Consider the following 12,872-nt stretch of genomic DNA (forward strand, 5'->3'; position numbering starts at 1 on the left):
CCGCGCCGAAGCGCCGCCCCCGCCGCCTCGGCCTCCAATCCTCTCCGCCGCCCCCTCCCTGGCGGCTCGGGTCGCTCCTCTTCCCTGCCCCCGCCGCGGCTCCGCCTCCGTCCTCCTCCCCTCGGCCCTCCGCGTCGCGCTCCCGGGCTTCCAGGGGGGCTGCCCGGGCGGGGAGGCGCGGCGCGGCGGCGCGGGGAAGGGGGAGCAGAGCCGCCCGCCGGCCCAGCACTTGGCGGCGAGCGGCGGGCGAGCGGGCCGCTCCGTGCGAGAGAGGAGGGCTCGCCCCCGCCCGGCCCGAGCGGAGCCTTTTGTTCCCAGCCAGAAGTTTGCATGCCGGGACCGTGACAGCTGCGGGCGGGGAGGACGGCGGGGCCGCGGGGCCGGCGGTGGCGGAGAATAGAGGCGTCTGCTTGACATGCAGCCCACGGCGCGGCGGCTGCGGGCCGGGGACTGGCAGCGGCGGGGGAGGCGGCGCCCACAGCACGCGGGACTCAGCTGCCGGAGGGACAAACTAACTTCCTGAGCGCGGGACTGGAGGCGGGCGCGGCCCGGAGCCACCTGCCAGCCTGCGGTGAGGCATCCCTGGCCCTCGGGGCGCGCGGCACGGCGCGGGGGAGTGGGCCGCGCGGAGCGAGCCCTGGGACCGGCCCTCGGCCGCGGCTGCAGCCTGCCGGCCTCTCCAAGGCCCGGCGCCCGGCTCCGCTCGCCTTGTTCTGCGGCCACAGCGCTGGGCTGTTCTGGGAGCCACAACAATGCCATGATGTTTTGGAGACAGGAAGCCCCAAGCTGGCCCCGAATGAAGGACTTCCTGTGTTTAAAGTTGCAGGAATATCCGCCGACCAGCCCAGTTCAAATGCAAACACCCGAACTAGGGAGGACGGATGGCTAATTCAGACCAGCTGGACTCTCCAGGACTGGAACTGAGGATAAAATGAAAGGAATTCTTAGGAGCTTGGGCCATACTTGAAGACTGGGGAGGCTGTGCCATTGTTATTAAAGGACACAATTGGTATAAAGCTTCTGGGTGAGAAGTGAGTGGAACTAGATACTGAGTAAGACTTGTCAATATCAAATGTTTTGTTTGTTTTGTTTTGTTTTTACTGACTGAACTAGAGCTGTGCTCTTAAAAGACCCACAAAAGAAGCCATACAAGGAATTATTTTATGTTTGTTGACTAGATTATACCACTTAACTGGCTGCAGCTATGAGGCTGTTAGCCTGTGAGGAAAAAGCTATTTCTCTTAGAGCTTTTCCCAGAATGACTTCAGAGTTGGACTTGCAGGCCTTTCTGGAGGGCAGATCTGATTGGTGGTTCCAGGTTGTGAACATGTAAAAGGATTTTTAACCTGTGCAGAATGCATTTTTGGGTAACCGGTGAAAAACTTTTAAAAGGTTGATGTTTCATCTTGACTGAAAAAGTATGGGTAAGCCACTCAGCAGGCCGGACTGTTTAAGGCAGAACCCCACCTGCCTGGGGAAAGGAGAGGAAGAGGATGGCTATATAGAGGATTGTTATGTTCCACAGCGATCTATATATGATACAATGAGGATAAATGAACAAATTGACCAGGGGTCAAAGCTTAATCAGACATCAAAAAGCACCATGGAAAAGATGGAAGGAAGTACTATATCCAGTAATGGTACGTTAGGAGCAGCATCTAATGTTTTTGAATCTAGAGCACCAGAAGGCAAAAAGCTGGATGAGAGAATAATATTTGATGCACTAAAGTTAAGCAGCGATGTGCAGAAGTCAGCACCCGTGCCACCCAGAAGGCGGCCAAATGCAGAACGCAAAGACAACATTAACAGGAGATCATGGAAGTCCTTCATGCCACCCAATTTCCCAGAATTTGCAGAAAGGATTGAAGCTTCTCTCAGCGAGGTTTCAGAAGCTGGTGTTTCAAACCCTTCCCTGCAAGAGAAGAAGGAATCCAATTCTGCATTAACAGAGAGTTCTGGTCATTTGGACCAGAGGGAGCCTCAGTCAGAGTCTGTGACTCTGGAACATGTGTCTAAATCCATAGATGTTCCAGAAGGGCAGGATGTGAAAAATTTAAGTGGAGAGTGCCAAGATTTCAGATTGCAGCCGCACAGTGAGCGCTCTCCCCATGAATTCCAGCCTCTAGAATCAGAAGCAGCAGCAGCAAGTGGTAACACAGATGTAATGCAGGAACACAGATTCTCAAGTGCAACCTGGCCCAGAGCCATGAAAAGTTTAGCTAAGGGAGGCTTCAGCGAGAAGCAGCACCCCCTTGGGGACACAGCCTGCACTGTGGAAATGCCACCTCTCTCCCCTTGCCTGAGTGAAGAGCTGTTGGATCCAGAATTGCATGTTCTCATAACTCCCAGCCTGAGAGAGAAAACAGAGTCTGAGCTCAAGTTTGAGGAGGATGAGCGATGGATCATGATGGAGGCTGAGGAGGAGTGGGAGGAAGAGAAACTGTCAGAGAGAGGAAAGATTTTTCTAATGGCAGATGAGAAAAAGAACAGCCTGGCAGATATTTTTGAAGAAAGAGAACAAGCAAACGCTGTAGCAGTGGCAGAGGATGGTGCCGACTGCTCGGCCACTGTCTTGAGAACTTTTGACGACCTAACTCTTGGTCAGATTTGTTGCTCTGATGGCCTACAGTCAGCTAAGAACCATTTGGCTTCTGTTCTTGAGGATGCACCTCTTGATTACAGCTCTGTACTCACAGGTGAGAGTGCTGTAGGTGAGCTAACAAACAGAACTGCTCAGGGGCTGGAGGGTCTCGTTTCCGACTTAGAATGTATTGTTGGTCCTATTGATTCAGAACAGCTCTCCGACACAGATTCAGTGCAGATGTTTCTTGAACTTGAAAAGGAGTGTTTATGTGAAGAAGGAATAACTCCTCTAGTTGAGCTGGAGAATCAAGCCTCTTCTGAAGGGCTGGCCCCATCCCAGGATGCAGAAAATGCACTTGTAATTGGTCATGTTCCAGGGGCTGCCTTAGAAGAGGAACACATAGGCCTTTTAAATATAAGGGTGAAAGACTCTGATAGTGGATTGGATTGTGAATATTTTAATGCCCTGGATTCTTCTCAGGTGCCTAATGCTATGGAACTTACAGTCCACTCCTATTCCATGAGAGACACTTCCACTGTTAGTGAGGAGGAGCGTGAAAAAGTGCCTTCTAGCGCCGAGACTGCAGGGGAATTTCAGTTCACACACCCAGCTGATCTGGAGTCACTGGGCCTAGGAGGACTGCCCAATACTGATCACAGGGCTTCCCAGGAAGAAGACTTATCAGGCTTTGTAGCTGAGCTGGCCAAAGAAAATGGCAGTTTGTCCCAGGTGGACTGCAGTCACTCTGAGGGGAATGTTAGGGAGTGTGTTGAGAGGGTCCCCCTCAGTCGTGCTTTTAGCTATGAACTAACAGATGTTACCTCAGGACCTGAAGTAGAGGTGTTCTCATATGATTCACATTTACTAACAGATGAAATGCATTTGGAAAGTGAGAAAGGAGCTATTAATCAAGAAAATAGCAGTCTGACTTCCTTGGGGAACGTGGACCCTTGTGAATTGTCTAAAGAGATCTGCAATGAGGATGGGGGGGGGCAAGAGCTGGGTTATGAAGCCAAGCTTTTGGAGGACCAAGCCCTAGCACATCTTCACAGAGCCTCACCAGAGCAGATCTTCCGGGATCTCCAGAGCAAATCCGCAGAGTCAGGTTTTCTGAATCTGCCCCAGCTGGTTGGAGGACTGAGACATAGCAGAGATGGAGTAGAAACTGTAAATGATACAAAGCCCAAGCTGAATGTGGCATCATCAGAGAACGGGGAGACAGAAATGAGAGATTCAGAATTGTTGCTGAGTATCTTTGTGGAAGAACAAGTTACCAAGGCTAGTAGTACTGAACCAGTTTTGGAGGGATGGATACCCATCCCCCAGAAGCCTGCCCCAACTGCTGCAGTGCCCACTACAGAAGATGCCCTAGATGCTGCAGTGCTCGTCCCAGAGGAGGATGCCCCAGTTGCTGTGGTGCCTGCCCCAGAGGGAATGGCTGTAACTGCTACAGTGCCTTTCCCAGCAGCAGACATACTAGTGGCTTCAGTGGCCACCGTAGAGGCATATGTCCCAGTTGCTTCAGTGGTCACCGTAGAGAAGGATGTCCTGGCTGCTGCTCCAGCTGTTGCAGTGTCTGCCTATGAGGAGACTGCTCCAGTTGCTGCAGTGGCCATCACCGAGGAGGATGCACCAACTGTTGCAGAGCCCTCCCCAGGAGGGACTGCTCCAGCTGCTGCAGTGCCCACCACAAGGGATGACATCCCAGAGGGATCTGTCAGCCCAGCTGCTGCAGTGCCCACTCCAGGTGAGCCTGTTATCCCAGCTGCTGTAGTGCTCACCCTGGAGGAGTCTACGATCCCAGCTGCTGCAGTGCTCACCCTGGAGGAGTCTGCGATCCCAGCTGCTGCAGTGCTCACCCTGGAGGAGTCTGTGATCTCAGCTGCTGCAGTGCCCACCCTAGAGGAGTCTGCAGCCCCAGCTGCTGCAGAGCCTACCCTGGAGGAGCCTATTAGCCCAGCTGCTGCAGTGCCCACCCTGGAGGAGCCTGTTAGCCCAGCTGCTGCAGTGCCCACCCTGGAGGAGCCTGTTAACCCAGCTGTTGCAGTGCCCACCCTGGAGGAGCCTGTTAGCCCAGCTGCTGCAATGCCCACCCTGGAGGAGCCTATTAGCCCAGCTGCTGCAGTGCCCACCCTGGAGGAGCCTGTTAGCCCAGCTGCTGCAGTGCCCACCCTGGAGGAGCCTGTTAACCCAGCTGCTGCAGTGTCCACCCCAGAGGAGCCTATTAGCCCAACTGCTGCAGTGCCCTCGCCAGAGGAGCCTGCAGCCTCAGCTGCTGCAGCGCCCACCCCGGAGGAGCCTGCAGCCCAAGCTGCTTCAGTGCCCACCCTGGAGGAGCCTCCTACCCTAGCTGATAGAATGCTCATCCTGGCGGAGCCTGCAGCCCCAGCTGCTGCAGTGTCTGCTATGGAAGAAGTGTTCCCTACTGGTGTACCCTTCCTGGGAGATTTTGCCCACACTGATTCAGTGCCTGTCTCAGAAGAAGGAACTCCTGTTCTAGAGGAGGCTTCCCCTGCTAGAATATGGATCAAGGAGGACCTCGATTCCCCAGGATTTGGAATAAAAGAGGTGGCTGGCACAGTACTGCATGGGAAAGTACCCCTGGCTGCAACTGATGGATTAAATTCAAATGAGGTAATTGTTGCTCATTTTGTTGGGAAAGGATCTGGGGAGTAAAGTGAGATTTGCAAGCTCTCCGAGTTAATGATTATAAAGGGCACAGCTAGTCCTTTGGTTCTCTTTGGGGCCCTGGGCTTTTCTGGTCCTTCTATTGCATTTATGGGGGAAATAGGTCTTACTTTGATTTAGTGAAAAGCTTGACAATTCGTACTCTTGTTTTTTTTTTATTCAGTGATAAGCCAAGGCCAAGGAAAACAGGATTGTAAACCGTCGTTGGTTTACATTTTGGAAAAGATTATTAGCAGGAAAGGGTGATTCTGCTTTTGAAAATGGCAGGAAGCATGTTCTGTCCTAAATCAAGTGGCTGCTCTTTAATCGGCGATGTCAGCAGTGAGGTTGGAGCTGGAGTATGAGCTTCGGAGAGAGAACTGGGATACTTAGCACTTGGCAAGTTAGTTTGATGTCCTGAGTCTCCAGCTGGATTATTTATTAAGGCAGAACCTTGTGAGGATAATGAGATAACCCATGGGAAACACACGTATGTAAGATTTCAATCACTGTCAGTATCCTCCTCCTTACTCTTCCACAGATCTGTGTTGGTTAGTTGAAAGAATTCACCAGAACAAGTTGGGTGAAAGCAATATCTGGAAGTATGAATAATTGCTTTTTAATACAAATATATGTTTCTTAAAGCCAGGATAAGGTGTAATAGTGTTTACAAAAAGAGGTATTTTAGCCGTCTTGTCAAACGTTGTGTCCTGAAGCAAGTCACTTACTTTTTTTCCTGGACCTCTTGTTTCCTAATCCATAAAATAAGGGAATTGGGCCAAGTGTCCTGAGGTTCTGAGATTCTTAATGTTAGAGAACAGAATGTGTTAGGAAACTAATGGGAACACTGTTCACACATCCTTGAGCACTCCTAGTCAAAGACATTTAAGATTGGCTGCTTTCACTGTCCCAGTGTCATTTGGTCAGTGGTAGAGAATGAAGGAGGTAGAAGTTTCGTCTAATCTAATGCAATCGGGGATTATGGTGTACAGAGGTGGTTTTGAGTTTATACCATCCCCATGGCCCAAAACAGTGCCTTCCATGTAGTAGGTATTCACTGTTGACTGTGTTGACTAATGGACCGAATGTCAGTCTACAGAATATTATTCACTGTGGTTGCTGCGAGAAAGATGGGTTTCACATCCACCCCATGGCAGAGCCTTTCCAGGCAGCCTTGTTGCTAGAGCACCAATTAAATCAAAAAGTTATTTTGATTGCAGGCCACTAGCTGACAACTTTGCTACAGATTCATTTAGTTTAGTGGTGGTGGTGTCACCTTGGGCTTCTCCAAATATTTTGTAATATAGCATCCCATCAAGCTATAATGCATCACTTTCAGACTGCTGCATTGATTCCGTTTTCTGAATTTTACTGGATTTGAGAGTGACATCGGGATCCCAGTAACCTGTCCAAAGTCACGGGCATTCTTTTTTTTTTTTTTCGGGGGCATTCTTGATTATACAGAATATTTTTAGTATAAAGTCTACAGCAATAATCCATGAAATACAGGGATTAAGTTTGTAAGGAGCTGGTCAAAACTGTATAAAGGAAGAACTCAGAGGAACCCTTAATATCAGTCTCAGATCTCTGTTTCCTCATCTACAAAATGAGTAAATGGGACTAGGTAATTTTTGAGGATCCCTTCAGTTGCAAGAGGTAAACATTTTATGAAATATTGCCTGATACAAATGGGAGAAGGCAGTGGTGGGTTGCAAGCAAGGTTGGTCCATCATCTTTGAAGTATGGTTACTTTATGGAATATCTGGAAGCAAGCAGATGTCTGCATTTGTGTACAAAAGAAGAAATCTAAGCTCTCACCCCAGCCAGGACATTAACCAATAAGAATGTAGAGAGGCTATTCTGAATATACTTAATGAAACAAAACAAATATCATTATAGAGGTGACACGAGTATACAAATTTTGCAAAACTGGTGAAATATTATTGAGAGAAAAAGTTTTTCCAAGATGAGAGATGTATGGATTTCATGTCTTCCCAAAGGGTTCCTAGGGGCAACTGATCCTGTCATTTTAATACATAAACACTTAGAACTCGGCAAGTGATCACACTCAAAATGTGGTTTAGATTCTGTGTGTATACACAAATGCACACATAACTAAGATAGATATGAATTTTGTAATAGCATTAACGAGAGATTGGTAGAAGAAGCAAAATGCTAGAACTTGTTTGCTCTCTCTTTAGTGGGCTCCTAGGCCCACTGAGAACAATCTGTGGCTATTTAAACCCTCTTCTCTTTTGCAGACTTCCTTAGTCTTATTTCCAGACAGCTGTTAAATGGAAGACAAAAAATCTTTTATATAAAATTAGGGATTCTATAAAATTCAGAATTGTCAGGGAGGTCTTTTAAAGAAAAAATTGCAAGCTCCACAATCTTAGCTCAGTGTTTGAACGCTCAACTGATCAGAACTTTCCTAATTTGTCTTCTCTAATACTATTTCTATACAAGTATTCATTCATTCACGGGACAAATACTTATTGCATACCTACTCTGTGCCAGGTATCAGGGCTCCCACAGTGAATAGGATGGGCATAGTCCTTGCCCTTGTGGAACTTATACTGTATTATTAGGGCTGGCAGATATTAACCAAAAAGGACACAAATATATAGGAGTGCCTGGCTGGCTCAGTCAGAAGAGCATGTGACCTTTTTTTTTTTTTTTTTTTTCCAAAGATTTACTTACTTATTTTGGAGGAAATGAGAATCTCAAGCAGACTCCCATGCTGACCACAGAGCCCCACACCGAGCTCAATCCCACAACCATGAGATCACGACTTGAGCCGAAACTAAGAGTCAGATGTTCCAACTGATTACACCACATAGGCGCTCCAGAAGAGCTTGTGACCTCAGGGTCATGGGTTTGAGCCCCACATTGGGTGTAGAGATTACTAAAATAAATAATAAACTAACTTTAAAAATAAGACACAAGTATATAGCTGCAAATCACAGCAAATATTTTGAATAAAAAAAAAGGCTTAAATAAATAAGAGGGGTATTTAATTGTGTCAGGTAAAGGATGGTGGAAGTTACTTAGAGAGTCAGAGGGAAGAATACCCCAGGCAGAGGAAATGGAAGGTGGGAAGAGCTTGGGATCTTAGGAAGGCCATGTGGTTAGCCCACGGTGAGTGAGGTTCTGGAAGAGGGCCCTGAAGTAAATCAGGAAAGGTAGGAAGAGGCCAGATGATGCAGGGACTAAGACATTTTCAAAAGAATCTATACTTTAAAAGCCATGATAAGCTATTGAAGGATTTTAAGTAGGGGAGTGAAATGATTTATTTACAATTTTTAAAACATTACTCTCAGCTTAAAGATAGAGAAAACCAGTCTACATTGGCAGTAACATTCTCACCATTGGCTGGGGTTTATGAATTTCACATCTCTTTGGTCTTATCCTTTATTTGTTTGTCTAAGGATGATTGGCATGAAATACAAGAAACACTGAATGGTTTGAAAAAACAAACCAGGAATCCCTGGGTGGCTCAGCGGTTTAGCGCCTGCCTTTCGCCCAGGGTGTGATCCTGGAGACCTGGGATCGAGTCCCACATCAGACTCCCTGAATGGAGCCTGCTTCTTCCTCTGCCTGTGTCTCTGGTGCGCACGCTCTCTCTCTCTCTCTCTCTCTCGCTCTCTCTCATGAATAAATAAATAAAATCTTTAAAAAAAAAAAAAAGGAAAAGAAAAAACAAAAGAATCACACTGCTGTGTGTAGAGTGCCTTATAGGGGATCAAGGATAGTAGAGAGGTCTGCTAGGTTACTGCAGTTGTCTGGATGGCTTGGACTAGCGAGATGTCAGTGGATTTAAAGGCAGTTGATTGGATTCAAGATACATTTTGGAAGTAGAATCAACAAGACCTGACAATGGCTTCTATGTCAGGAGGGAGGGAGAAAGAAAAGGGAGTTATCAAGTTTGGCTTCTAGGTCCTAGTTTGTACAACTGAACAGATGGAAGCAGTAATAAATTGGTGATTTAGGGAAGAACAGATTTGGGAGAAGAGGGAAATAGGAAGTACTATTCAATTTTGGAATGGCTAGGTTCTTGAGGTACCAATGATTGATTTGTATGGCAATATTAAAGTATTTGGATTTATGGATATACATATAAATTTTAGCCGTAAGCATCATAGTGAATATTTAAAGCCATGGGAGTAGATGGAATTGCCAAGAAGAGAGCATAGAACATCCTCCCCTGATCTTCACCCCCCAAAGATGAACATTTGGAGGTCTAGGAGAGAAGGAGGAAGAGAACAAAGGAGATAAAAAATGGATCAGGCGAGATGAAAACTGGGAGAATGTGGTATTACCAAAGATAAGTGTTTTAAGAAGTTCTTTGGGAAATTTTCTGTTTTATGTCCCAGTTGCATCTTACACTCTTACAATAATTTTTACTAGTGTTCTGCTCTGGGAAATGTCTGCCAGCTCTGGTTGGTTAATAACATGGCACAGCCCCATTGAAATACTGAGGAGTAGGAATTTTAATGTATCTAAAAGCACTGATTTTGCAGAACAGCTTTATTTGGGAGTTGAGAGAAGGGAGCAAGTGTTTTCAAATGTACTTTCTATAACATTCTGTTCACTTGTGTTCAAAATAAATATTTAGATAGTATTTATTTTGAAGTACTTTCATAGATTTTCAGACTTCTGGAAAAAAGATGAAATACCCATTCCCTGTCAACTTAATCCATAGAGTGGAGATTGAGAAATGAAGGAAGAAATCTCTAATGCTTCTATAGAAGATGTTCATTGACAAAGTAAATGCAAATTTTTTAAAAAGAATTAGCTCTATATTATGAAAGAGATTACTAGGCTATTTAAATATATTTTACTTTTCTGTGTCATTTATATCACTACCCAGTAGAGCCTCTTGCCAACATGGAGATATTCTCTCTATCTGTACTGCCCAGTACAGTAGGCACTTAGCCACAGGTGGCTGTTGACCACATGAAATGTGTCAGTGTGGGTAAGGAACTGAATTTTTAGTGAAATGGCCTCATATTGGACGCACAAAAGGAATTTATTTATTTATTTTTAAGATTTTATTAATTTATGATAGACAGAGAGAGAGAGGCAGAGACACAGGCAGAGGGAGAGGCAGGCTCCATGCCGGAAGCCCGACGTGGGACTCCATCCCGGGGCTCCAGGATCGCGCCCTGGGCCAAAAGCAGGCGCTACACTGTTGAGCCACCCATGGATCCCCTATTTATTTATTTTTAAGATTTCATTTATTTATTCATGAAAGACACAGGAGAGAGAGAGAGGCAGAGACACAGGCAGAGGGAGAAGCAGGCTCCATGCAGGAAGCCCGATGTGGGACTCGATTCTGGGTCTCCAGGATCACACCCTGGGCCAAAGGCAGGCGCTAAACCATGGAGCCCCTCAGGGATTCCCCACAAAAGGAATTTAAATGTCATAGTAGGAGTCAAGATTTGCTTACTGGATAAAAGGGGCTCTTCCGTGTGGACTTGACATTTTCCCTCCTTACCTTTGGCTTTCATTCTTAGCCTTTCCAACCCCCCACACCCTACCACCACCACCATTTTGTTGCACTCAAGCAACTTAAAACACGGGAGTTGGTTTTTTCCCTTTTGCTTTGATTTTTCCCCAAAGAAAACATCTTTAGTAGAAAATGGAATCATAGCACTTGCTTTTTCTGGGAATCATGTTGTTGGGGAAACAGTAATTTTTAGCTGAACCGCCTTGTAGTGTTGCCTAACAAAATATGGTGTAATCAAATTATAGTATAAAATGAAGCTCACTGGTAATTACCTTTGTAACCTTCCTTTTTTTAGTGTTCCCTAGGGCTTGTCCTCCCTGATGACTCACTTATCCAGCCATAGCCCATTCTTTCAAGGATCATTTTCCTAATCCAAGTGTGATCTGTAGTCTCATATGGGCCAAAATTAATCTTAACCCAAACTTATATTTTTCCTTTATATTTTTGTTCTCTTCCATTTTCTGTCATTCTTTGGCTTTAATCAACTCACCTGTATCACTGAAACTGAAGGGACAATTTATGGGAGAAAAAAGAGTGGAAATAGATCCAGAATGGATCTATAAAATGTATGGAAGGTGGCTGATTTTATCCTCTTATAATTGAGGAAACTCTGATCTTAGAGACAATTACTTATTTCGTTCTTTTCCTTAATACCATTTGAGTGTCAAAGTATTATTTTCTTCTCTTTGTTTCCTTTAAGAAACTTCTAAATCATAATAGAGCTTATTAGCTGCAGTAAAAAGAAACACACTTTTTTGGTTACAGTCCTTCACATTGTTTTAAAATTCCATTGTTTAATGATAAACATTGATATGCAGTATTATAATTTTTAAAATACTTTATGTATATCTGCATTTCAGAGTATGTGTCTGAAGTTGGTAAGGGCATTTCCCAGTATTAGTGACACATTTCCCTTTGTAATCTCAGGAATACTGCTCCAAAATTATTAGCGGTGTGTGGTCTGTGGCTCTGGTGCAGAATGGACTTAAATGATCACAGGGGAATTAAGCTATGAGGTTGGCGTTTTTCACAACATTAATAATGTTTTTGGCTAATTGAGTTATTAGCCCTACTCAAAGAAGAGCATCGCATGTATCGGTGGTCAGTTAAAAACTATTCCCCAAGGTATTTTTAATCTTCAGTACTGGTCATTTGGTATTATTCTTCCCTTTTAGGATTGATATATATCACACTTTTATGATACCTTGAGGCTGATGCTTCTGTGTTCTCTATAGCTTTTTGCATTAAAAATTAAGCAAGCAGAAACCAACCAACCAACCATGAATCATTGAGTTAAAGACCTAAGTAGTGCCATAACTCTCTGTAATTACTTGTCCATAGGAGGATCTATTGAAATATGAAATCACGTTTTTTCCTTGATAGTTTCCTGTACAAATGGCTTGTTTTCTCTTTTTATTCCTGCTGCTCCTTTGTTAAATCTGAAATCTCCCAAGAATGACCAGTCATTATGTGGTATAAAGGGTCTGAATGCTGCCTTTAGATTAAATCTTTGCCTTGCAATTATCTAGATGTTTCAGAAAGAACAGGTGGATCCCCTTCAAATGAAGCTACAGCAGGTGAATGGACTCGGCCAGGGGTTGATTCAGAGTGCCGGAAAAAACTGTGACGTGCAGGGTTTGGAACATGACATGGAAGAGATCAATGCTCGATGGAACACACTGAACAAAAAGGTGAGTGACCAGGGGGTAGCTAGTGCCCCAGGAATGGATAACTTAGAAAAGACACATCTCAATCTGAGGTTTCCCTGCAATCTTAATGCAAATATAAATTTAGCAGTTGTAATCTGTAGTTACGAAAGGGACGTCAGTGATTTTAAAAGCTCCCTCCTTTCTCATAATGAGCCTCTGCATCTATGATACAGGTCGCACAAAGGATTGCGCAACTGCAGGAGGCTTTGTTGCATTGTGGGAAGTTTCAAGATGCCTTGGAGCCGTTGCTCAGCTGGTTGGCAGACACTGAGGAGCTCATAGCCAATCAGAAACCTCCATCTGCCGAGTATAAAGTGGTGAAAGCACAGATCCAAGAACAGAAGGTAAGCGAGAATGTTGGGACAGTGAACTGGAACAGCCGTAGGGAGTGGCAGACAACACA

At 45.4% G+C, this 12,872-nt stretch overlaps 1 protein-coding gene across 24 annotated transcripts in view; it reads left to right on the forward strand.

Annotated features, from left to right (window-relative positions):
- LOC121481394 (microtubule-actin cross-linking factor 1) overlaps positions 1-12,872 on the forward strand; it is a 334,394-nt gene that overhangs the window by 268,279 nt on the left and 53,243 nt on the right. For 23 of the 24 annotated variants that reach the window (XM_041738684.1, XM_041738691.1, XM_041738688.1 and 20 more), the window contains 2 exons: positions 12,290-12,451; positions 12,643-12,813. In XM_041738684.1, coding sequence (XP_041594618.1) covers positions 12,290-12,451; positions 12,643-12,813 — 333 coding nt within the window. Of the gene's footprint in view, positions 1-874; positions 5,219-12,289; positions 12,452-12,642; positions 12,814-12,872 lie in introns of those variants that run through there. The other variant, XM_041738704.1, reaches the window with a different exon arrangement.

This window comes from Vulpes lagopus, chromosome 23 (assembly GCF_018345385.1).
Source record: "Vulpes lagopus strain Blue_001 chromosome 23, ASM1834538v1, whole genome shotgun sequence".
Lineage (NCBI taxonomy): Eukaryota > Metazoa > Chordata > Mammalia > Carnivora > Canidae > Vulpes > Vulpes lagopus.